The following is a 26356-nucleotide window of genomic DNA, read 5'->3' as shown; positions in this document are numbered from 1 at the left end:
TAAAATAATAACAGATGCCATTCACTTGCCAAATGCTATCTTCAGTCTCGACCACCACCCTGCAAGGAAGGGTGTTTACTCCCACTTTACAGAAGAGGAGACTGTGGGCTAGAGAGGGCACAAGACTTGCCCAGGTAAGGAAGTAGTGGAGCCAGGATTCGAACCCAGGCCCCTCCCAGCAGAGCCCAGGCCCCCAGGCTTCCTGCCTGGCAGAGGCGTGCCTCAGCTGGGTTCTCTGTGGGCAGAGGGCAGTCTCACTATGACTCGTGCCTGACACTTAGCAAGTGTGGAATGGAACTGTCTACATCCAGACAGGCAGGGTCCCCGTTCCCAGTCTGCGGATGACGAAATGGAGGCTTCTCCTCTGAGAGCTGGGCCATGCCCAGGGGACAGAAATCTTTTACAGAGTGCAGAGAGTGGACCAGATGCAACTTGTGCCACGTCACATTGCAAAAGGGACAGAGCTGGGGTATGAACCCAGGCAGTCAGGCTCTGGAAACTGAGGTCCTAGCCTCTCCACATCACCATCTTCCAGGAGCTCAGGTCGGGTCCCACCCCAGCCGACCCTGCACAACCTCTGCTCCTCGCCCTCCCTGAGTCCCAGATGCACAGGTGAACCTGAGGTGTCCCCTGGACCAAGGGTAGTAAACAGTCACTGCCACCTGTTCCTGCTCTGTGAGCAAGAGGAAGCAGAGCCCCTTGCCTAACAGAGGAAGTTCCTGGGTGGGGCACAGAGGGCCTGCCCAGGGGTTCCCAGCCTAGTCCGAGGCGCAGGAAGGGGCCACCTCCAGTGCTGCAGCTCAGGGCTAGGTGCCACCTGCAGGACACGTAACCCCCTCCCCACCCACCAGGCCAGCAGGCATCGCCCCTTTAAGCTGTAGGCAGCCGGCTGGCATGCCCAGCGGGTGAGTCAGCACTCAGTGCCCGCTGACTCACCGCCGGAAGCCTCCGCTGCCCCGGCCTTCTCCTCACACAGGCCAACTGAGAACTTTGCTCCCTTTGGGCCCTGGGCCATGGGTTGGCTGACAGAGAGTTTCCTGTGCGTCACAAGAGGGGTGGGGGAAGTCCCCGAGGTGCCACCTCCAGTCTTTCCGACAGCCGGGGGATGGGGGATGGCCACAATAGGCAGGGCTAGGATACAACAGTGCTCCATGAAACCTCAGTGACCCCATTGGGCAGTCAGGAGTCCTATAGCCACAGTCCAAGCTGTGTGAAGATTAGCCATGAAGTGCCCCCACAGGTGGCACTCTTAGGGCAGAAGGGGCAGAACCCACGTTCTGAATGACAACAGGACACACATGGTACCCTCCAAGGACAAATGTGGTTTGCACACATGCCCCCACCCACTGGCCCCAGCGCCGGCCACTTGGCCTCTGATCCCAGCCAGAGACGGCCATGTGGGCAAGAAGGCCAGGGGAAAACCAGCAGAGCTGTGGGCCTGAGGGCCTCACACGCTCACGGAAAACTCCCCAGGCCCATGGCAGGAAGGATAGGGCAGGGTACCTGCTACAAGGCAGGAAGCTCAAAGGTAAAGCTCCAGTAAGGTCAAGCGCCAGCCACTCCCTGCTTTGTTCAAATTCCTTTGAGAAGGTGGAGAAGGGCTCAGTGCTGGGAGGCCCAGTGCCCAGGATGGGGCAGGCACGGGGTGAGGATCTCCACCTGTGGGAGCAGTCCAGCTACTCCATCCAAGCTCAGTTCTGCATCTGTCAAATGAGTGGGATTCTGCAGCGAGTATGCAACAGGCCCAGTGTAAAGCACTGTGCACAAGAGCAGCAGCACCTCTGCCTCAGTCTGTCCTCTAGGTCTGACATGGCCATGAGGACAGGCCCACTGCACATGCTCTGAGCAAGGCCAGGGGTGGGGGCACCCCACCAGCTTCAGCTCAGGCATCCAGCATGGGAGGGGCACATAAGGGAGCACGGGGAAGGCCACTGTGGGGATGCAGTCCTAGGGGGAACCCTAGCTCCGCCTGTCACAGCTGTGTGGCCTCAGGCAAGGCACTTAACGCCTCAGTTTCCTTATCTGTAAATGGGGCTATGAGGAATAAATGAGAAAATGCATGACACATGGAAAAAAAGAAAAAGCTCATAGGGTTTTTGGTGAAGGGCATTGCGGCTCTGTCACTACATCCTTCCCCAGATCCCAAAGAGACTACAGGGTCCCTGGGCCTGAGGGAGGTCCCTGACCCTCCATCCAGCTCCCTCAATTTCATTTGCGACCTGGGTCCCTATCTAGAAGTTCATCTTGGCCCTCTCACAGCGTTCTCACCACCTCTATGACCCCTCTCCCTTCACAACTCTGCAACTGGAACTTTTATTTTGATGAGGCATTCTCTGCCTGGAGAGCTAAAAAGCCTCCAAAACAAACAGGGCTTCCTACCCTTCCCCAGGCTCTCCAGAGTGGAGAAATGTCTGATTTCCTGGTTCCCAAGCTCCACGAGGTCTGGGCAGTGCAAGTCCCTCCCCAGACACCTCCCCCCTCAAGTGCCTCCTGAGTTACTCACAGTGGTTGGGCAATGGTCAGGGATCCGGCCTCCCACTTATGTAAGGCATAATTATCCTGCCCACCCGGCTCCAGCCACCACAGCAGCCAGCAGCAGGGGCCAGGAAGAGCCCGTGCCCTCCCCAAGCCCCCACAGGGCTCCCACTGGCCTGCGCCCTCCAGAGCAGAAGAGCGGCTGATCCCCGATGATGGGGCCCACTAGGTGCCCGCTGCTAGATGCTTCCTCCTGCTCACTCTGCGGCTGCAGTTCCAGCAGTGGAGGCCTTTCCAGCAAGAAGAATGGAAACAATAGCGAGATGTGTGCAGCCAGTGTCCCCTGGTGAGCACCGGCTCTCCGCCAGGCGCTATGCTGAGTGAACACCTCAGAGCGCTTTCGTATTCACCACCCCACGCCACACTCCCGCGTCCACAGAAGCAGGTGTGATTACTTCCAATTTACAGAAAAGGAAACTGAGGCCCAGAGACACCAGGGAGCTTGCTGGGGTGAAGCAGCTGCAGGTTCAGCTAGGCAGGAGGCAGCCCATTCATTACGGCTATGTCCGGTTTGGAAATCTCTCACACAACCCAGCCTACTGAAACTCCGACGCACCAAAAACATCCTTTCCTCTTCCTGAAAAAAAAATTCCCCTTTTGCCCTCCGAGTCTCATCCTTCCCCCTCCGCATGACAAATCCTGCTGCTGCCACCTCACAAAAATTTCCAGGAAGGCCAGCTACTTGGAGAAGAGCAAATCCCTTGCACAGCCAGCACCCTGGCCTGGCGGTTGGCCCAGATCTCAGGCAGCCAGGAGAGGAATAAGATGGGGTGAGAACCTCAAGTGCAGGGAGAAGCTTGCAACTCAAGACAGAGAGAAGCCAGTAGAGAGGGGGCTGTACCTTAGGGAGGGGTGGGAGGACAAGGGAGGTTCCTGGGAGCACAGGGCTGCAGGACAGGGTGCAGGCCAGCCAGGGAAGGGGCAACATAGGGCCTATAAGGATAAGAAGAGCTGGAGGAGAGAAGGACGGGGAGTTCCGAGCTGGGGTGTAGCCAGAGCACCCGCATAGCGGGTACAGTGAGGTTCGAAACAACAGGAGCACTCTGGGGCCCAGATGGAGACTTAAGTTAAATCCCAGCCTGGATACAGCCCTGGGACCCCAAGTTGGAAATGGGAGTGGGTGCTGCCCAAGGACGCAGATGGAGGCCAGTGTGAATCTCACCTGGGTCCCTCTGAGGGAGAAGACTGAGAGAGTTCCCGTCCAGGCTACAGCCATAAGGCCCAAATGAGGTCAGAGTGAGGCTCCTGACTTGGATGGGGTGAGCAGAACAAAGTCCTAGTCTGGGTCCAGCCTGGGTGATCTCGGGCCTGAATGCAGTCCCAAGGCCTAACCTGGGGATCCAGGTGAGGACCCAGGCTGCGGTCGGTCCCGGGGCCCCGAACAGGAAGGGGTTCCGGGACCGGACGCCGCTGCCAGGTCGAGAACAGGATGGGGTGGGACCAAAGAAATTCGGTCGGGGTTTGCAGCCCGGCCCCAGATTGGGCGCGGGGTCAGGCCGAGGTTCCGGCCGGGAGCGCCTACCTTTGGACTGGGGCATGCTGGCGGGCTGGCTTGAGGCGGGCGACTCCATGCTGCAAGCGGGTCCTGGACGGCGGTGGGGACTAATCTAGAGGACTGCGGGCTCCACCGGGGCCGAGCACGCTCATGGCTGCGGGCAGACGGCCCGGGCCAGGCGGAGGAGCAGAGGCGGCGGCGGCGACTACTGCAAGGACGAGTCCGCGACGGGCGGCGCCAGAGCCAGACTGGGCAGCGCCGGGGGGACCCCGGCCGAACGGCGCTGACTCAGGCCCCGCCCCTGCGTGCCCGATTGGCCCTTTCGTTTCCAAGGCCCGTCCCCTGCCTATCAGACGCCGGTCTGTCCCTGCCTGTCAATTACACGCCCCACCCTCCGTGGGCCCAGGATCCGGGCCCCTCCCGCTCTCTGTCAAGTCCGCCAGCCGCCTGAAAAACCCAAGTCCGGTCAGGCTCCGCCCACTGGACTAAAGCCGCGCCCCTCGCGCTGCCCGTCAACACGCAAGCCCCACCCACTCCCGGGACCCACTGAGCCCGCTGCTCCTTGCAAGCGCCAGGCTCCGCCCAGCACCCCCACACGCGCAGCCCCGGCGGGTGCGATGCGTGGGCGCGTTCTCCCGGGTGCGTCGTCTGGAAAAAACCCGAGATCCCTAAAGGTGGCACGGCTGGGCCTGGCGAGGCGGGCGGGGGTTAAAAGTGCGCTGCTGGGCTTCCTCCTGGCTCTCTGAACCTGCAGCTGCCTCACCCCAGCAAGCTCCCTGGTGTCTCTGGGCTTCAGTTTCCTTTTCTGTAAATTTGACCCGGGTTCAGATCCGAGTCGGCAACTTTGTAGCGGAACTAGCCTTGGTCAGGTCGTGACACCTGAGCCTCAGTCTACGCATCTGTGAGCGGGCGGCGGTGACAGCCGTCTGACGGTGCTGCTCGCTGACACTCACTGAGGGCCCGGCGCCAGCAAACGTCCGCCCGCGCCCGCGCTCCAGGCGCCCGGCCAGGGCGCGGGGTTGGTGGTGAGCTCAGCGATGCCCGGTGACGAGGCAGCACGAGGAGTTGTCGTGGCTGGTTGTTGCTGCCCCTGTTCTACACCGGGGGAAACTGTCTCAGAGGGAGTGAGGCAGCATGCGGTGCATTTTATCCCACGAGCCCGGAGGCCCCATCCTGGCTCTCTCCTGGACCTTGGTTCTCTCCTCTCCTCCTAAGATCTCAGTCTGCCCATCTGTATAATGGCTGGATGGACCAGTCCTCTCTCTGCTCCCACACGGAACCTTGGGGGATTTCAGGAACCGCTGACCAATCTGGCGCTGGGATCAGATGACTCTGGATGTAAAGTCAGGGCTAGTGAAGGCAAAATGTACCAGGCAAAGGTCAAGGGGTCAGCCCCTGGCCTCCAGGCAGACATGAGTGTGTACCCTGTCAGGGACCTCACGTGAGGGAAGCAGATTCCACCACCTGCTAGAAACGCTTGAGGCCGGGCCTGACCTCTGCTTGCCCAGGTGTAAAGTGGGGGTGATGCAGGGCCCCATGCACACAGAGTGGGGAGGGCCACATGAGATAGGAGGGAAGCCTTGCAGCCATCACCATTCTCTTCCTGCGTCTCCTGTTCACAGGCAGTGGGATGGAAAATCATGAGTCTGGGGCTCAGACAGGTGTGAGTTCCAATACCAATTCCTCTACTTACTAGCTGGATGTCCTTAAAGAAGTCACTGAGCAGCTCTGTGCCTCAGTTTACCTATCCCATGGGGACAAGAAGGTCTCTGAAAGCATTTCATGAGTTCAGGAGTGGGAACACCTGGCCTAGGGCCTGGCACTCACTAAGTGCCCAGGAAATGTGAGTTCAAAAACACTGTGGACTGCCTTCATCCTGGCCGTATCATCCCTGGTGACCTGCGCTTATCCATCCATAAAATGGGCATCCAGTAGCAGTTTCCTTTCTACCAGAACTGCAAGGCTGGTCCAGCAAGTTTTTTGGATTCAGGCACTGGCCAACAGCCTTGACTTCTGCTCCCCGACACTCTGCCTTGTGCACTCTGCTCCTTGGGATGTTCAAGAGTCTTAGCGTTGCCCCTCAAATGTGCCAGTGATGGTCCTGCCGCGGGAACTTCACCCTTGCTGCTTCCGCCCAGAACATTCCTCCACTCAAGCCTCCTGGGGCTGGTTCCCTCTCATGCCTCAGACTGACTCCTAAATGAACACGCCTAAAAAGCCTTCCCATCAGTTTGAGGACCTTCCCTTCCCAGGTCCCCAGACGGAGGCACAACACTCATGCTGCTGATGCCTTTGTCACTGACTCGGTTTTTAACACAGCTCTCCCTCCAGACCATCTGCGCCTCATTCCCTGCTGTGTTCCCAATGCACAGCCCAGAACCAGGTACATAGTAGGTGCCTGATAAATATTTGAGGAATGAAAAAAGGAAGGAGGAAAGCATCCACAGACCAGGGTGAAGCGACTCCAGTCCCGTGCCAACCTCCTTGGCAGCCAGATGACTCAGACGGGCCCTTGCAAACAAGCAGTTTGTAGATTAGTCAGGAGCCCGATAAACAGCCCAGGAATCACAAAACTCCATGTGAGTGCTATAAATAGATGCATGAGCAAAAGTCCCAGTAGGGTGCCTGGGTGATGCAGGCATCTCCATCTGGGTGCGGTCAGGGAAGGCCTCTCAGAGGAGGTGATTTTGAGACTGGAACTTTAAGGACCAGTAGGAGCTTGCCAGGCAGAGAAGCAAGAAGAGCATCGCTGGAAAGGAACAGCAGAGGCAATGGGTTGGAGATGCAAAAAGGGCCACACATGAGGACAAGGTGAGGGGCCAGACTGGGATGCACAGCTGCATTGCTGCAGCTCAAGAAGTACGATCAAGGACCATCAGAGACAAAGGTCTCTTGCTGGCTTGCTATAGTGACATCTCTTGATTTCTTTCTGTCTGTAAGTGGCACAGTAAGGCTGAGGAACTCCATGACCACGCAGAAATCAGAAGAAATGTTTGACGTGGGTCACAAGAGGCTGCCTCTTACCTTGACTCCTAGGAGAAAAGTCCCAAACCCGCTTTCTGCGGATGCAGGAAACTCAGTCTCTGGATGGGAAAGATTGTGGCCAAAGTCAGGATGCAAGCATGATCTGAGGTGGGCAGGACCTGGGGTGACAGAAGGCTGTAGAAAGAGGCTGACTCAATAGCATTACCTATAAGTTTTGTGCTTCCAAATCACTTTTGGGTTTTTAAGAATTTCTTGATACTCTTAGAGCCTGCTTTCGATTTTGATCCTTTAGTCTTTCTATTTGTCAGGTGCATGAGATTACCTTCCTTTTTTAGCCTTCTGTCTTGTCACCAACCATTCCTACTTGGTGGCCACGTACTTGGAAAAAGGCCGCATGATCTTTCTGGCTCCACTCAATGTCTACGACACCCTGCTTCCTTTGCTTGCACCCCACAGACTATTTCCCTTATCGTATTTACTGCAGCAAATCTCTCCTTAGTTGATGACATTGTGTTTATCTCCCTTTAAAACCCTACCTATCCTGAATGGTCTGTCATTGTCTGCCTTTAAAATCCTTCCTCTTTCTTCTTCCTCTATTCTCTAAATAATGATGGGGCTAAGTTATACCCAAAGCTCACTTTACAAAATATTTCCTTGGTGCTTTGCAGAAAATACCAAACAAAAATGCCATTTTAAAAGAGCTGTATTTTTTCTTTTAGAATGTAAGCTCCTCAAGAGCAGGGACAATGTTTTCCGTATGTTCTGTTGTGCCTAGTACACTGTAAATGCTCAATAAATATTGATGATGGGAAAAAAAGAGAGAAAGAGAGAGAGGCTGACCCAAGCCCAGGTTGTGGGCAGCTCCTTCATTCATTCAACAGGTATTCGTTGAGCACTTACTTATGTGACCGGCACTGAGAACACAACATTGAACAAGATGGACACAGCTCCCTGGGGAGGTACGCCCTGGTGTGTGAGCCAGACAAGCAAAATGCCTAAGTCAAATTATGACAGGCCAGGCATGGTGGCTCACACCTATAGTCCCAGCACTTTAGGAGGCCAAGGCAGGTGGAACGTTTGAGCCCAGTAGTTTGAGACCAGCCTGGGCAACATGGCAAAACCTCGTCTCTACAAAAAGAAAAAAAAAAGTTGGCTGGGCATAGTGGTATGCACCAGTTACTCGGGAGGCTGAGGTGGGAGGATCACTTGAACCCAGGAGGTTAAGGCTGCAGTGAGCCAAGGATATGCCACTGCACTCCAGCCTGGCAGACAGCAAGACCCTGTCTCAAAAAAAAAAAAAAAAAAAAAAGACAAATGCTATGGGGAAAAGTAGGGTAGGGGACAGGGTGTGTGTCTGGACATGGGGGCTATAATTTTAAGGAGGGAGGTCAGGAAAAGCCTGCCTGGAAGGTGCCATATAAGCAGAGACCAAAGGACATAAGCCAAATGACGTAAGGGAAGGTCCCACAAGGATATGTGGGGGAGAAGCATTCCAGGCAGAGGGAACAGCTGTGCAAGCGCCCTGAGGTGGATGGCTTGTAGGTGAGTAACAAGGAGACCGATGTGGCTGGGTGGTGGGAGCTGAGGGGCCCCTGTTCTCACCTATATACACCCCTTGGACGTGCTCACTCCCACGCGCCCCTTCATACCTGTGCTAGTCCACACACCCCAAATACACACGCACACACACATGAACACAAGGGGGTGCACAAGTGTGTATGTGCATGTGGAGGCACCACATGGGCACGTCCACAGACACAACCCACAAGCACAGCGGTGCACATAGTATATGCATGGCCTTGCCACCAGCTGGGGCCTCCACTGCTTGCTGCCCCACAGCGCCCTCTGGTGACCAGGGCACGGCAGTGCTCTAGCGTGCCCAGGAGCTCAGAATCCACTGCCCTCACTGCTTTGACCGCCATCCAGCCCACTCTTCTCTCTGCTTCCTGCCCCCAGGCCTTCCACACTGCAGCCACAGCCTTCCCAAACACGGCTGGCCAAGTTCTAAATCCTGCCCTGGCTCCGTAGATGGGGACCTTCCAACACTCCAACCCCTGGTGACTTCTCCAGACATCCCTCAGTCCAGTCACTCCCAATTCAAGCTTTCCTCCTTGAACCCTTCTTTGCAAAGGCTGTTCCCTCGGCCAGGAATGCCCTTCCCTGCCTTCCCACCTGACACATTCCCTCCACTCCTTCGAGGCCCAATTCTGAAGACGGGACAGGAGGCCCTGCCTGACACTGCTCTGCCCAGGGCCCCTGCCCCAGCGCCTCTCACTATGGCTCACCTGCCCTGTCAGTAGCTGCGCCCCTGTCTGCCTCTCCCATCGGACTCCCGCTGCTTGAAAACAGGGCCTGCGACTGGTTCTCCCCAGAACAGCATCGGGCCATGCTGGAGGTGGTGGAAAAGTGAAAACGTGAGAAGCATGGAGGCAGCAATATGTGGTTCCTGAGCACCTTTTACTCAGGGGCCGGTTCTGAAGTCGAAATATAGAGAAGGAAACCTCAACAGACGCTCATCTGCTTTATTTAAATCATCCTCACTCTCAAATATCAAAAGATGAATTCACACAAGTGACTGGCTCCACTAGCAAAACAGCAAGTCCCATTTTTACAGCTCCTACTCTGTGCTAGTCCCTCCAAGCACAGCATCTTGTGGACTCACTGTGATGCAAGCTGCATGGGGGCAGTGCCTTTGCTTTGGTCACTGCAGTGTCCCTGGCACACAGTAGGTGCTCAGTGAATACTTGCAGAGTGGAGGAAAGTTTTCAATGTCCCAAGAAGGTGTCTACGATTATCATCATCTCCACTAAACGGATGAGAAAATCGAGGCTCAGAGAGGTGCCTAGAAGCATCCAAGACAGCTGGTCATGGCAGAGCTATTGTTTGAAATCTGTTCTGTCAGATGGAGGCAGTTTTCCCTGCCTTTTCCTGCCCACACTTCCATTAAAATGTTTTGCAACACCCTGCTTCTGAGCAACACAAACTCCCCTTGAGCTCCCGTCACTGCTTTCTGGAAAGCCGCCAACTCTGCTTGTAACAGAGCAGTTGAGTCTGGCCTGCCCGGTTCCCTGCAGGGTTGCACGGACAACCCCGTGACTGCCCCCAACACCAATCTGGGGGTCCAAGGAGCCTCAACATGGTGCCTCCCTGCCCAGGGTTCTCAAACATAGCACTTCCTGCCCAGCAGGCAGGGGGCAGTCAAGGGGACATTTAGTGGCACCTGTTGCATGCCAGGCCTCGTGACTTGACACACACTCCAGGGAAGTGGGTGTGGTTAGACCTTCATCTTACAGATGAAGAAACAGAGGCCCAAGGCTTCAAGCAGCTTGCCCAGGTCCCACCACCAGGAAGGATGACACCAGATTTGTAACCCAGGCCATCACCATAACAGCCTACTGTGTGTCAGGCTTTTTAGTTCAAGCCTGTGCTTCATATCTAGATGCCAAGACCACAGGGCTGTTCTTATTGCCCCATGATGAGTGAGAAGTACTGTAGACATGGAGATGAAGCAACTTGCCCGCAAGATCACACAACCAGGGAGCAGAGAGGTAGAAGCGTCTCAGTGGGGCTGACTCCACCACACAGGTGCGTCCAGCATATCTGCCTTCAAAGGGCTGTGCTCTAATCTAAGCCAGGAAGTAGCCAAGTAACCTTCAGCCAATGATTTGTCTCAGCCGGGCCTTGGAGGTCACCCTGTCCGTTCCCATCAATGCCTCTGTCCCTTTTTGGCCATCCGAGCCTGGGCTTATGTCCCTCCCACGATGAGTGTCTCACCCTTTCATGGCAGGGTCTTTCATTCCCAGTAAGCTTGGACCCTTATTAGCTTTTTCTTAAGCAATCCTGAAGTGGTGTCACGCTCAAACCCATCCGTCCATTCCCTGTGCTTCCTCAGCATCCGGTTTTGCCTGACACTACGGGAAGCACTGAGGATACAGTGAAAAGCAAGACAGACAGGTCCCTGCCTTCACGGGGCAGTGAAAACCTCCTGCCTTTATGAGGCAAGCCTTCTGGAGGAGCTTGAGAAACAAGGTAAATTCAGCACGGATGCACGTAATCTATAATTTCAAATAGCAGTAAGGGTAGGAACCAAAGTCGAGCTGAGTGAGGTTGCAGAGAAGCACTGGGTAGTCAGAGAGACCTTCCTGGAGGAGGTGTCTTCTCTGCTCAGGCCTGGGTGACAGAAAGAGCTATGTGAAACTGGGGATGAGGGCTGGCTTAAAATAGGCTGTGGCACATAGCAGGTGCTCAGAGAGTGAGAGGGACTTCTAGCTAACATGGAACGAATAAGGATATGTTTCTCCTTTCCCTCTCCAAATCCCACTAAGATGACAATATAAGGAAAAATGTTTAAGTCGCAAACTTATAAAGAAAGTCAATGATAAGGACAAAAAGTTGACAGAACTTTTTTTTTTTTTTTTTTTTGAGACAGGGTCTCTCGCTGGCACCCAGATTGGATTGCAGTGGCGTAATCGCCTCCTGGACTCAAGTGATCCTCCCGCTTCAAGCTCCAGAGTGGCTGGGCCCACAAGCGTGCACCACCACGTGCCACTAATTTTAAACCTTTTTGTAGAGACAGGGTCTTGCCACGTTGCCCAGGCTGGTCTTGAATTCCTGGACTCGAGTGATCTTCCTGACTCAGCCTCCCAAAGTACTGGGATTACAGACGCGAACCACCGCGTCCAGCCTACAGAATTTTCGAAGCTGGAAAATTAATAGTAATCACCTAGGCAGAGTGGAGGAAGCTGCAACCAAATTCTGCATGTCGAGGGGACCACTCAAGGCCAGAGGCCCCCCAGAAACACAGCCTGGGAGTCACAAGGTCCCTCTGGAAGTGGAGGGGCAGGTGGGGACGGAAACAAGATGAGTTGAGAGCTTGTGAAAACAGCACTTGTGCCTTCCAGCTTCCCAGAACCGAAGGTCATGTCTCCAGATTTGAAAGGATCCACTGAGTGTCCAGCTTGATGCAAGAAGAAAACAGGCTATTATGAATTCCCAGGAAAACAAACAACACAAAATAGAAAACGTTGTCACAATGTACTGCACAGCTCAGCTGGGAACAATATTTACATAACCATAATAGTGTAAACACCAAATACTGATGCATTGCAAAACTGATGAAATGAGACTTGGAGCTCACAGGAGGCGAAGCACAGGGCTCATACCTAAGAGAACCAAATCCTCACTGAGTGTCCATGGTAGAGAGCCGGCGGATACTGTCTAAAATCGCAAAGAAATAAAAGAATCTCAGTGTAGAATGCAACTGAGAAATAAGGAGGGAAGAGCTCAAAGGGCCGAAGAGGTGCAGCTGCCATGTCGCGGCGGAATTGGGTCTGTTCGGGGGGTCAGGACCCGGGCTGCACCGGCGATGCGCATCCTGCGGGTAGGGGTGGCGGGTGGGGCAGGCCGCTTCGCGGTCGCCGCCTTGCGCCCTGCAGCCGCGGGCTCCCACCGCTCCCTGCGCCACTGCCTTCCTACAGACCAAAGGCGGCTGCGGGGAACTGGAAAGGCCCACGTGTCCCCAGCATACAAGACCGAAGGAGCAGAGAAGCAGAGGAGAGAAGGGACACAGAGTGAGCAGGCCAGCCCAGGTCGTCGAAGTTCAAAAATGGAGTATTTTTAGAGAATGTTAAGTCACTCGGGGACTCGCCGGCCGGCCACAACCCCCTACACAGACGCAGGAGCAAAGGCGGCAGCGCAGAGAGGCCGCAGGTACCTCCCGGCCACGCCCTCCAGCCACGCTCCAGCCACGCCCCCAGCCACGCCCCCAGCCACGCCCCCCAGTCCGGGACGGAGTCCAGGGCGAACCTCTGATTGGCTGCGCTGGCTCACATGGCCGCGCGGGTCGCAGGGCAAGCCGCAAGGGCGAGTGTGCCGCCGCCTCCAGGTTCTCAGCCGCTAGCTGGGTGGTGTGGAGCCCCGGGGTCTGCGCAGGGCCGGCGGAGGGAGCGCACGTGCCCCGAGCAGAGCCCTCCGGCCTTGGCTGGGAGTGTGGCCTCCTGTCCCAGGTCAGAGCTCAGCCCCCAGGGCCGGGCCTCCAGAGGGCCGCGGACCGTGGGGACGTTGGGCGGGCGTGGAGCCGGACCCGAAGCCAAGCCTCAGATCTGTGCGGGGAGCGGCGTGGCCGACGCTGTTAAACCGGTGCTGTAAAGGCCTTGTTTTCTCTCCCTGAGCGGCTCGCCACATCCCCATGCAGAGAAGAGGCCGCTTCTCCTCTCCCATCAGCTGTGCCCCCGGGTGCAGCAGCTATGGGTTCAGCCCTTTAAAGGTTCAAGACGGTCACACACCTCATACTTTCCCAGCAAGGAACAGGTCTTGCTTGTATGAGGGTAGAGAGGACATTCAAGTGGTTGGTCTTGGAAAACTGCCATCCGAAGGCTTGCAAACATTCTTGGGTGGAGAGAATAATTTGTCCCCGGTGGAGGAGGGCTGCTGGGTGCTCTTGAGGCCGCTGATGAAGGGAATTCATTTCCTCTCCCGGGTGCCCAGGATTCAGACTGATCCAGACATCTGTTGGGCCGGCCGCCAGGATGCCCCCGGCGTGCTTAGAGAAGTGGCTTTCTTTGCCCTCCTGAGAATAGATTTACACTGTCCTGAGTCTGCAGGTTATTGTTTGTGCTTGGAGACTTGAGAGCCAAGAATAATCTGCAGCAGGAAGGATGCACCATCTTCAAGGATGCCCCTATACAACAGATCAAGTCGGCCGGGCACAGTGGCTCATACCTGTAATCCCAGGACTTTGGGAGGCCGAGGCAGGCGGATCACCTGAGGTCAGGAGTTCGAGACCAGCCTGACCAACATGGCAAAAACCCATGGATTTTTTAGTCTGTACTAAAAATACAAAAAAATTAGCCGGGCATAGTGGCGTGAGTCTGTACTCCCAGCTACTCGGGAGGCTGAGGCAGGAGAAATGCTTGAATCCGGGAGGTCGAGGTTGAGGTTGCAGAGTCCACCTTACCCAAGGTGATTCTGACATGAATGGCTTGAGGCAGGAGGAACGGTTGTGAGAGCCTCTGCGGCAGTCGGTGCAGTGCAGAGAAGGAGCAGCCTTGGCCTGGGGACCCTGAGTAGTTCTGTCTGGGCACGGAGGGCACTGAGCTGACACCCTCCTTGGAGGCCACATGGCCCAAACATGGGCACTTCTGCTGGTGATGGGATCTCTCCCTTCTGCCAGCTGGTCTCTGCCCTGCTTGAGCTGGGAAAGTTTGCTAAAGGCTGCAGCCTGGTCTGAGTTGGATGGTAGAAATGTAGGAAATACACCAACACATCAGCCATGATGATTTCTGGGCACTGAAATTACAAAGATTGTTTTGTTTTTTTCTTTATACTTTTTCTGTCAAACATTTCTGCAAAAAGTATTATCTTCAGGATATATTAAATTTATAGTATTTTAATGTTAATACAATCAATATAATTGTTAATATAGCATTTTAACATAAATAAACAAAATATCACAATTATTTCAACTCTGCCTGTTCTTTACAGCTCAAATCCTGCCTCTTCCATGCAGCCTTCCAGGATTACCCAAATTGAGGTCCTCATGGGAAGCCAGAGCCAGGAGGAACATGTCACCATCTAGTGACCTGAGACCCCAGACTCAAATGTTGTCAGGGGCTAGGGTGTGTGCAGTGGCTTAGGGGTAGTGCAGGGGGTCCTGTCAAATGTGCCCTGATTCTAATCCTGCCCCCACTGTTTTACAGGGACAGGGAAAACAGTGGATCTAGGATTTGACCTTGAGCTGCCTGTACAACCCCTATCCCGTCATGGGTTCCAGCAGATACGTGTTGAGAAAGGAATGATGACCAGGGTTGGGGGAAGTCACAAAATTGCCTCTTTGCTTATCTCCTGCTGTGTCACAAACCACCCTAAACTCAGGGGTATGAAACAGCTGGCACAGTAGGGATGGCCTGTCCCTGTGCTATAAGGTCCCAGCCTCGGCGGGATTCATGTGCAGGTTCCTTCACCTGCATATTACCTCCTTCTCACCCGGGTCAGGAGGACTCTGGGCCTGCCTGACTGCGGACAGGAGCACCTCCACCCAGCCTCTGCCTATGACTTCCTCATAGCATGGCAACAGGCATGGAGCACGAGTGTCCCAAGAGAACCAGACGAAGCTGCATGGCCTGATGTAGCATAGACAGCCTCCCAGCATCACTTCTGCCTCACTCTGTGGGTTGAAGTAGCCCATTTAGATATAAGGGAGGAGACGTAGACCCTGCCTCTCAATGGAGGAATGACAGAGAATTTGCAGCCATTCTCTAAAACCTCCACACTCCTGGAATTTATCGTGAACCGTGACCATTCACAGGGCCATCTGCCACACTTCACAGTCTGTCAGCATGTTTCCTAGGGCAGGGCCCCTGGCGGAGGCTTCCTCCTCCAGTGGGGAGGGGACGGGACCTGGGAAAGATTCTGAGGTTGTGGTGGCAGGTGGGCAGTAGAAGGAGGCTGAGGGAGGAGGCCAGGGTGATGGGGAGGCTTGGAGCCTCTTCCAGAGTAGGGTTGGGGAGCCTGCCAATCACAAAGTTAAAACAAGGCAGGGCAGCGGGTGTGGGAAGGGCAGATAGAGCTCGGTGGAGAAATGTGGAGTCGATAGGTTGATGACCACGTCATCTTTCTAGGCCACGTGCCAGCACCACCTCCCCTGAGCAGCCTTCCCTGATGCTCCAGGTGGAATTACCACTGGCTCCTCTGGGTTCCTGCAAACCCTGTACTGACCTCGAGCCTGCAGGTGCAGGCCAGATGTATCTTTGGGTTCCTAGTGTCATCCAGAGCAAGAGAAAGGCACCTGCAGGCCTCCAGGCCTCCCGCAGTTGGAAGGGCTGGGCCGCCTTGGCCAGTCTCCCTTAAGGGCTACTGCGAGCCTCCAGATAGAGTTCTGGTTCTTAGTAGCTGCTTGGGTGGGGACACTGGTGCAGGAAGCAGCCCTGCACGGAACAAGGTTCAGAGATGGGGCCACATGAGCTTGAGTGGGGAAGGAAAGGGGATTCCAAGGGTGAATGGGAATGGCAGGGCCTCCTGGAGGACCCTTGTGATGGTTGGTGAGAGCACACCCACAGTTTGTGTGCTCCCAGAACTGTGGGCCAGATTGGGGCCCATCCCACTGAAGGGATACAGCCCATGGATTCAGTTGGGCCCAGCAGTCAGCCACTCTGGCTGAGGAAACAGTGTGCCTGGGTTCAAATCCTGCTCTGCCACTAATTTATTGAGTGAGTCACTAGGTCTCTTTAAGCCTCAGTTTCCTGGTCTGTAAAACTGGACAATAACACAATAACAGCCACCTCACTGGAGCGAGATCATTTATGCAGTCTGGTGGTGCTTCATACCTGCTGGGTGCCCAACAGTCGCTGCCTGCCTCTGGCTGCTCTCCCACTTGGGCGGGCAGCAGGAGAGGTGGATGAGGGTTTGCGGAGTGAGAATGTGAGCAAGTGATGACGTGAGAGCCAGAGACCCTGCAATCGTATCTCAGTGCCAACCTTCTGGGCCGTGGGACTCTCGGCAACCACGTGGCCTCTTTGAGACTCTGTTGTCTCATCTGGCAAATGGGAATCAGAACCTAGACCCAGGTGCTATGGTGTGGCTCTAATGAATGGGAGATGTCTGCAGACACCCAGCACACTGGGATGTGGGTGCAGGCCAGGTGATGGGGAGGGCTATGATGTCTCTCCCACAGGTCCGGGAGGGTGAGGCCACCTCCCAGGCCTCTCCTCCCATGAGCGGTGCAGCCGAGCAGCCTAAGTAAGCTGGCTGGTTTTGATAAGTAAGAGTTATAAACAACACACGGCCGGGCGCGGTGGCTCAAGCCTGTAATCCCAGCACTTTGGGAGGCTGAGACGGGCGGATCACGAGGCCAGGAGATCGAGACCATCCTGGCTAACACGGTGAAACCCCGTCTCTACTAAAAAATACAAAAAACTAGCCTGGCGAGGTGGCGGGCGCCTGTAGTCCCAGCTACTCGGGAGGCTGAGGCAGGAGAATGGCGTGAACCCGGGAGGCGGAGCTTGCAGTGAGCAGAGATCCGGCCACTGCACTCCAGCCTGGGCAACAGAGCGAGACTCCGTCTCAAAAAAAATAAATAAATAAATAAAAAATAAACAACACACAGAGCACATCCCAGGGCTCTGGTGGAAACTGGGGCTCCTTCGGGGGGGCCTGCTGGAGGGGACCCGACTGGTAGGTATGGGGCACCAAAGAAGCTCTGTGGGCAGGTGCTCCCAGCAGTTCTGGGCTGGGAGACACATCATCGTATCCACAATGACAAAATGAAGTGATAAATAATAGTAATAATCATAATAATAATAAGAGCACCCACTACTGTGTGTTGATGATGTCATTCAATGCTCAAAACAACCCTGAGAGAAGATCTTGGCAGAATAATTCCTAGATGCAAGGCTTGCACCCAGAGCATGCAAACAACTCCTACAACTCAATAGTAAGAGAACAACACAATGAAAAATGTGCTATGGGCCAGCTGTGGTGGCTCACACCTGTAATCCCAGCACTTTGAGAGGCTGAGGCAGGCAGATCATGAGGTCAGGAGATCGAGACCACCCTGGCTAGCATGGTGAAACCCTGTCTCTAATAAAAAATACAAAAAATTAGCCGGGTGTGGTGGTGGGCACCTGTAGTCCCAGCTGCTCAGGAGGCTGAGGCAAGAGAATGGTGTGAACCTGGGAGGCGGAGCTTGCAGTGCGCCGAGATCGCATCACTGCAGTCCAGCCTGGGCAACAGAATGAGATTCTGTCTCCAAAAAAAAAAAAAGAAAGAAAGAAAAAGAAAAATGTGCTATGGCTGGGCATGGTGGCTCACGCCTGTAATCCCAGCACTTTGGGCAGCCAGGGCAGGTGGATCATGAGGTCAGGAGTTCAAGACCAGCCTGGCCAACATGGTGAAACCCTGTCTCCACTAAAAATACAAAAATTAGCCAGGCATGGTGGTGTGCACCTGTAGTCTCAGCTACTCGGGAGGCCGAGGCAGGAGAATCGCTTGAACCCAGGAGGCAGAGGCTGCAGTGAGCCGAGATCACGCCACTACACTCCAGCCTGGGCGACAGAGCAAAACTCCATCTGAAAAAAAAAAAAAAAAGAGAGAAAAAGAAAAAAGAAAAACGTGCTAAAGATCTGAACAGATTGGCCGGGCGCGGTGGCTCAAGCCTGTAATCCCAGCACTTTGGGAGGCCGAGGCGGGCGGATCACGAGGTCAGGAGATCGAGACCATCCTGGCTAACACAATGAAACCCCGTCTCTACTAAAAATACAAAAAAATTAGCCGGGCGTGGTGGCGGCGCCTGTAGTCCCAGCTACTCGGGAGGCTGAGGCAGGAGAATGGCGGGAACCCGGGAGGCGGAGCTTGCAGTGAGCCGAGATCGCGCCACTGCACTCCAGCCTGGGAGACGGAGTGAGACTCCGCCTCAAAAAAAAAAAAAAAAAAAAAAAAAATCTGAACAGACACCTCCCCAAGGAAGACATATGGATGGGGAGTCTCTTTTCCATGCACTTATTTGGAAAGAGACTCAACCCTGGGAGTCATCAGTGGAATGCAGTTAAAACCACAAAGAAACCACTACACACCTATTAGGTGAAAATTAAAATGACTGACACAGCCTGAGCAACATCGCAAGACCCAATCTCTACAAAAAATAAAAAATTCACTGGGTGTAAAGGCCGGGCGCGGTGGCTCACGCCTGTAATCCCAGCACTTTGGGAGGCCGAGGTGGGCGGATCACCTGAGGTCAGGAGTTTGAGACTAGCCTGGCCAACATGGTGAAACCCCATCTCTACTGAAAAATACAAAAATTAGCAGGGCATGATGGCAGGTGCCTGTAATCCCAGCTACTCAGAGGCTGAGGCAGGAGAATCACTTGAACCTGGGAGGCGGAGATTGCAATGAGCCAAGATCGCACCATTGTACTCCAGCCTGGGTGACAGGGCAAGATTTCATCTCAAAAAAAGAAAAAAAAGAAAGAAAGAAAGAACAAATTAGCTGGGTGTGGTGGCACCCACCTGTGGTCCCAGCTATTCGAGAGGCTGACGCAGGAGGATCACTTGAGCCTGGGAGTTTGAGGCTGCAGTGAGCCATGATTGTGCCACTACCCTCCAGCCTGAGTGACAGAGCAAGACCCTCTCTCAAAAATAAATAAAGTGTAAAAAAATAATAATAATAAAAAGATAATTCCAGGACGGGCGTGGTGGCTCACGCCTGTAATCCCAGCACTTTGGGAGGCTGAGGTGGGTGGATCACGAGCTCAGGAGATTGAGACCAGCCTGACCAACATGGTGAAACCCCATCTCTACTAAAAACGCAAAAATTAGCCAGGCGTAGGGGTGCACTTGTAATCCCAGCTACTCAGGAGGCTGAGGCAGGAGAATTGCTAGAATCGCTTGAACCCAGGAGGCAGAGGTTGCAGTGAGCTGAGATCACGCCATTGTACTCCAGCCTGGGTGACAGAGTGAGACTCCGTCTCAAAATAAAAATAAAAAATAAAAAAAGATAATTCCAAGTATTGGTGAAGATGTGCAGAACCAGAACTCTCATACATTGCTGCAGGAATGTGAAATGGTAGGATCACTTTGGAAAATAGCTTGACAATTTCTTACAAAGTTAAATATACCTACTTAGGACTCAGCTATTTCACTCCCAAGAGAAATAACTGTTTACACACACACAAACCTGAACACAAATGTCAGTAACAGCTTTTTCCACTATAGATAAAACCTAGGAAGAACTCAGCTGTCTATGAACTTGGAAAGGGATAAACAAAACATGGTATATATCCATCATGCAATACTACTCAGTGACAGGAAAGGAATACACTCCCAAAACATGCCACAGCGCAGATGGAGCTCAGATGCATTCCGCCGAAAGAAAAGCCAGATTCAAAAGGCTGCCTACAATATGATTCCATTCACAGCACATTCTGGAAAAAGCAAAACCACAGTGGCACAGAGCCATCAGTAGTGGCAAGGGACCGGGGTGGGGAGGGGACCAACTGCAAAGGGGCCCCAGGGAAATGTGGGAATAAACGAAATGTTGTGTATGATGGTTGCAGTGGCGATTACACAACTGTATACATTTGTCAAACATCATCAAACCATGCACTTAAATGGCTGCATTTTATTATATGTAAATTATCCTTCGTTAAAGCTGAGAGAGGAACAGAGAAGCCCTTTCAATGAAGGAGAGAAACGGTGAGCATTTGGGGCCATTACTGCCATGTTACACATAAGGAAACTGAGGCTTGGGGGTGACATGATGGGCCCAAGGTCAAGCAGAGAGAGAGTCTGTGGTGAGACCGGGATTTGCCCGCATTCTCACCCCCAGGACTCTGCCCTGCATTTGCTGTATGACTACAGGCTGGTCCCAGTTTCTCATTCTTTAAAATGGGTAGGGGGACGAGCAAAACCCAGGCCCTCTCAGGCGATGGAGCAGGAAAACCCACACCCCCATAATGGTGACACTCAGAGGGACTGCAGGAGCCACCGGCTGGTGCCTGACCCGACCTGGGCTGAGGACGGGGAAAAGCTTCTCAAAGTGAGGATATTTAACCTGGGCTTCAGAGGATGAATAGGAGTTTGCCAAAAGGAGTGTGAGAAAAAGGACATTCCAGATAAGGGGTGAGAATGTCCCATAATCTCCTCAGTCGCTCTGCCTCTTGCTGCCTGAAATTCCACTAGTTCATGCCATTCCTCAGGGCCAAAGCCTGGCTAGTGGCAAACCCCGACAGGAGGAGACATGCAAAACCTATAAGCAGGCTAGAGGGAAATAGCAGCAAGGCGGGGCGGGGCCATGGCAATCCCTGGAGATTCTGAGACTCCAGGGACTGCAGGGACAGAGGAACATGTGACATAACTGACCGTGTGCAGGGCAGCAAGGTAGGAGCCTTCTCATGGGTCTCCTCATTAACTCCTCACCCCTGGAGCAGCACAGAGAGGTCAGACGAATCCCCCAAGGTCACACAGCAAAACTAGGCGCCGGGCCGGGCCTGCTAATCCAAAGCCATTGCCCTTGATCTAGGGATCAGAGGAAAGTGGAGGCCTGGGGACCAGCTTCCCACCCCAACTCAATGTGTGGCTCAGGCAAGTAACTTCTGTTCTCAGGCCCTCAGCTTCCACCTCTGTGAAATGGGCTGCAACAGAACCACCCTTACAGAGCTCTGGCAGGAAGACAAAAGACAAAGGGACAGGAAGTGCCAACTCAGCCTCTCCTGCCCAAACACCTGCTTGCACGCGGCATGAGGAAAACAGAATTAGGGAGGGAAGTCAGCTCTGAGAAGAGACCCTCCCTCCGCCTCTCTGGGCTTCAGTTTTCCCATCCTGCACTGGGGGAGGATTGGGCTGAATGACATGTCACAAACCAGGGACCATTTCTAGCACCCATATGTTTTGTTTCACCCCTGTGGTCACTTTTTCCCCCTTTTCCTCTGAATTTTTACTTATGTAAAATTTAAGCACACAGTAAGTCAAGAGCAGAATCCACAGCCACCATCTGGTGCGACCTGCCCGGTGCTGATACTCTGCCCACGTGCACACTCCCCCCTCTACACACAGCTATGTGCTGTTTTCTGAATCTTTTTTTTTTTTTTTTTTTTGAGACAGAGTCTTGCACTATCGCCCAGGCTGGAGTGCAGTGGCAGGATATTGGCTCACTGCAAGCTCCACCTCCCACGCCATTCTCCTGCTTCAGCCTCCCGAGTAGCTGGGACTACAGGCGTCCGCCACCACGCCTGGCTAATTTTTTGTATTTTTAGTAAAGACGGGGTTTCACCATGTTAGCCAGGATGGTCTCAATCTCCTGACCTCGTGATCCGCGAACCTCCCAAAGTGCTGGAATTACAGGTGTGAGCCACCACACCCAGCCCTGAATCATTTGAAAGTAAGTTACTGGCCAGAAGCAGTAGTTCACGCCTATAATCCCAATGCTTTAGGAGGCCAAGGCAGGAGGATCGCTTGAGGCCAGAAGTTCAAAACCAGCATGGGCAACATAACTAGGCCTCCCTGACTCCTCGATCTTTATCTACAAACCATTTAAAAGAAAAAAAGAAAGTAAGTTGTTGACTTTGTGACCTTTTGCTCCTAGTCTGTCAGTAGGCACCCCCTGAGAAGGCGGCCATTCTACAAGACCATGATATGCTTACCTCACTGCAAAAAACGCTATAATTCCACAGACATCTAATACACAGTCCACATTCAAACTACTTAGTTGTCCCCAAAATGTCTTTTATGGCTGGACTTTTTGTTTCAAACTAGGAGCTAACCAAAATTCAGATGTTACATTTAGTTTTATCTCTTTTGGAGTGAGCAATTTTTTTTTTGTTTTTGGAGACGGAGTCTCACTCTGTCACCCAGACTGGAGTGCAGTGGTGCGATCTTGGCTCACTGAAACCTTCTCCTCCCAGGTTCAAGCGATTCTCCTGCCTCAGCCTCCTGAGTAGCAGGGACTACAGGCGACTGCCACTACGCCCAGCTAATTTTTGCATTTTTAGTAGAGACGAAGTTTCACCATATTGGCCAAGCTGGTCTCGAATTCCTGACCTTGTGATCCACCCTCCTCAGCCTCCCAAAGTGCTGGGATTACAGGCATGAGCCACCGCACCCGGCCTCTGTCACCCAGGCTAGAGTGGAGTGGTGCCATCTCTGCTCAGTGCAACCTACGCCTCCCGGGTTTAAGCGATTCTTGTGCTCAGCCTCCTGAATAGCTGGGACTACAGGCATGTGCCATCACGCCCAGCTATTTTTTGTACTTTTAGTAGAGACGGGGTTTTGCCATGGTTTGGCCAGGTTGGTCTCAAACTCCCGGCCTCAAGTGATCCCCTCCACCTCAGGCTCCCAAAGTGCTGGGATTATAGGTGTGAGCCACCTCGCCCAGCCTGTTTATTTTTGAGACAGTGTCTCACTCTGTTGCCCAGGCTGGAATGCAAAGACTCAATCTGCTCACTGCAATCTCAGTCACCCGAGCTCAAATGATCTTCTCGCCTTGGCTTCCCATCCCAGCTAATTTTTGTATTTTTTGTATAGGCGGGGCCTCACTCTGTTGCCCAGACTGGTCTCGAACTCCTGAGCTCAAGAGATCCGCCCACCTTGCCCTCCCAAAGTGCTGGGATTATAGGCACGAGCCATCACACTCAGCCAAACTGAATTGCCATTTAAACATCAAGAAGTCTCACATTCTTATTTAATTTCCAGCTCCTACTGAAAACCAGAAGACTTAGCCCAGGGATCCCTCGTGGAACAACTTGCTGGAAGGAGCAGAAGCTGCCCCCGGGACAGACCAGGTGGTCCCACTTTGCCACACTCCACACTGCTCTCTCCTGTCTGACACCCAGCCATCTCTTGCAATCCTGTAACCTGCCTGGGTCCTACACCATGGAATTTTTTACCCTCAATTAATTCCACATAATGTTTTTTATTTTATTTATGTATTTATTTTTGAGACGGAGTTTCGCTCTTTTTGCCCAGGCTGGAGTGCAATGGCGCATCTCGGCTCACTGCAACCTCCGCGATTCTCCTGCCTCAGCCTCCCTAGCAGCTGACATTACAGGCACGCACCACCACGCCCGGCTAATGTATTTTTTAGTAGAGACGCGGGTTCACGATGTTGGCCGGGCTGGTCTTGAACTCCTGACCTCAGGGGATCCGCCCACCTCGGCCTCTCAAAGTGCTGAGATTACAGGCATGAACCACTGCACCCGGCCAATTCCAGATCATCTTTAAGGGCCTCAGGTCTCTTGAGGGTGGGGGACCACCTCATCCTGGGTAGGCAACTGCCCGTCAGTGCCAGTGGCTTCACAATGCACTGACTTTGTAGCCACTTATTCTCTGCTCAGGAGATCAGCCTCCAGACTTACCCTCACTGGGGTTCAGATCCAAATTCCATGAGCTACCACCAAGGATACTTTTGGGAAGTTCTAAGGCTCCTCAGAGCCCAGTCCCTTCATGAGTGCGACTCCTGCTTCCCAGGGTGGGTGTGAGGACTGGATGAGAAAATGCCCAGGAAGCACTTAGCATAGCACCTGGCCTGGGAGGAGCCCTGGGGTGTCATTTTCCTGAGAAGACAATCAGGTGGGTGGGCGGAAACCAGTACTAACACACTCATCCATCGCAATGCAGTGAAACACTGGAAATGACCTAAATCCCAAAAAGTGGGAGCTGGATAGATCATGATCATATCCCCGAGATGAAAGAATCAACAACTGAGACAAAGATGATGTATTTTGAAATGACCCAGATAGCCATCGATAAAGGACTGCTGTATCCAGGAGAATGGTCAGGGTCTTCCAGCTGCGAGCGCCATGTCCCTCCACTCCGTGGACCGCTGTGCTATAGGGAGAGACTGCTAAGTGACATGCCAACGTGTGGGTTAAAAGTAGGGGGAAAGAATATATATTTGTATTTACTTGTATTTATGTGTGGAAAACACTGAAGAATTCATGAGAAACAAGTAAAAATGCTTCCCTGTGTGAAGTGGAGGCGCTCTGGGCAGAAGGCAGATGGCAGAAAAAGCCAGTGGTAACCACTTTCTCAGTACCCACATACACTTCATTTTAGTTTCTGAAACATGAATATATTACCTAATCAAAATTGTCTTTTAATATATTCTTTTTTTTTTTTTTTTTAAAGAGATGTTTCCCAGGCTGGCCTCAAGTGATCCTCCTGCCACGGCAGGAAATGCTGGGATTACAGGTGTGAGCCAGCCCACTCAGCCTAAAAACCATTCTTACAGAATAATTCTGTGGTTTCCTATATATTAACAAAGGAAAATGATCACAGCATATTGTTAAATTGAAAAAAAAAAAAAAGCTATAAAACAGAGACTCTGATTTGATTACAATTTTGTTGGAAAACTTTTTTATTTATTTATTTATTTTTTTGAGATAAGGTCTCGCTCTGTTCTCCCAGGCTGGAGTACAGTGGTGCGATCTGGGCTCACTGCAACCCCTGCCTCCGGGGCTAAATCGATCTTCCCACTTCAGCCTCCCAAGAAGCTGGTGCACGCCACCACGCTTGGCTAATTTTTGTATTTTTGGTAGAGACAAGATTTCACCATGTTGCCCAGGCTGGTCTTGAACTGCCGGACTCAAGCAATCCACCTACCTTGGCCCCCCAAAGTGCTGGGATTTCAGGCGTGAGCCACTGCATCCACCCTTGTTGGAAAACGTTCTATTTGCATATAAACAGCTCCATGTGAGCAGGGCTTTGTCTGTCTGTTCACTGCTGTGTTCCCAGAATCCAGAACATACCTCAACTGCTCAATAAGCACAGTGTGAGTGAGCAAGTGAATGAATGAGTGAATGAGTACATGAATGGATGGTTACAGCATCAGGAAGATGTCTGAGGGCATGTGGCCAAACTGAACGGTGGTGAATTTATGACTTTTACCTTCTTGATATTCTTCTGTGTGTTCCAAAAATTGTAAATGAGCACTCCTCATGCTTCTAATCAGGAAAGAAAAAACAGTAAAGGCATGGTGGCTCATGCCTGTAATCCCAGCACTTTGTGAGGCTGAGGCAGGTGGATCACTTGAGGTCAGGAGTTTGAGACCAGCCTGGCCAACATGGTGAAACCCCGTCTCTACTAAAAATACAAAAATTAGCTGGGTGTGGTGGTGCGTGCCTGTAATCCCAGCTACTCAGGAAGCTGAGGCAGGAGAATCGTTTGAACCTGGAAGGCGGAGGTTGCAGTGAGCTGAGATCGTGCCACTGTACTCCATCCTGGGCGACAAGAGCAAGACTCTGTCTAAAAAAAAAAAGAAAGAAAGAAAGAGAAGAGAAAAGAAGAGAAGAGAAGAGAAGAAAAGAAAAGAAGGAAGGAAGGGAAGAAAGAAAAAAAAAGAAAGAAAGAAAGAGAGAGGAAGGAAGGAAAGAAAGGAAGGAAGGAAGGAAGGAAGGAAGGAAGGAAGGAAAGAAAGAAAAGAAAAACAGTAAAGGTATGAAAAAAAATGCAAAGGCTCTGTCTGCAGGTGTCAGGACACTGGGGTCTGGGCAAGGGAAGGAGGTAGACTCACTGGGAAGAAGCTTGGGCTGGTGACCGGCACATGTCCCACATGTCTTGCCCACACTATTCTGCCCTAGCAGCAGAGCCAGGATTCCCGGGGCGGGCAGCTCAGGAGCACAGAGAATCAGGGCTGCAGGAGCCCTGTGGAAGGCCTGTGACTGGCATCAGGCCACACAGCAGGGCCAGGATGGAACCAGGCCTGCTCAGGTGTCAGCCTCCAACACCAAGACACTTTGATACTGGATGAAGTAATTCACACTTCTTACCTCTGGTTCACAGATGGGGAGCAGAGCTAGAGGCTCTGAAGACAGATTCAGCGTCTCATCCCAGACCGATCTGTCACCAAACTTTTGTT

The 26356-nt window shown here is 53.0% G+C and overlaps 2 protein-coding genes across 4 annotated transcripts in view; one reads left to right on the top strand and one right to left on the bottom strand.

Annotated features, from left to right (window-relative positions):
- The window catches only part of MAP2K3 (mitogen-activated protein kinase kinase 3), a 31833-nt gene extending 27493 nt beyond the window's left edge, over positions 1-4340 (bottom strand). Inside the window, exon 1 of one of the 3 annotated variants that reach the window (XM_003912471.3) lies at positions 4058-4340. In XM_003912471.3, coding sequence (XP_003912520.1) covers positions 4058-4106 — 49 coding nt within the window. In that variant the 5' untranslated portion in view covers positions 4107-4340. The other 2 variants (XM_009189899.4, XM_031657004.1) reach the window with 2 other exon arrangements.
- An 8040-nt stretch (positions 4341-12380) lies between these two features.
- The window catches only part of NATD1 (N-acetyltransferase domain containing 1), a 39896-nt gene continuing 25920 nt past the window's right edge, over positions 12381-26356 (top strand). Inside the window, exons 1-2 of the mRNA XM_003912470.5 lie at positions 12381-12585; positions 12797-12899. Coding sequence (XP_003912519.2) covers positions 12381-12585; positions 12797-12899 — 308 coding nt within the window. The remainder of the gene's footprint in view (positions 12586-12796; positions 12900-26356) is intronic.

The sequence above is a fragment of the Papio anubis genome, chromosome 17 (genome assembly GCF_008728515.1).
Source record: "Papio anubis isolate 15944 chromosome 17, Panubis1.0, whole genome shotgun sequence".
NCBI lineage: Eukaryota > Metazoa > Chordata > Mammalia > Primates > Cercopithecidae > Papio > Papio anubis.
Note: the sequence above shows the minus strand (reverse complement) of the source record. Positions and strands in the feature narration are given on the sequence as shown.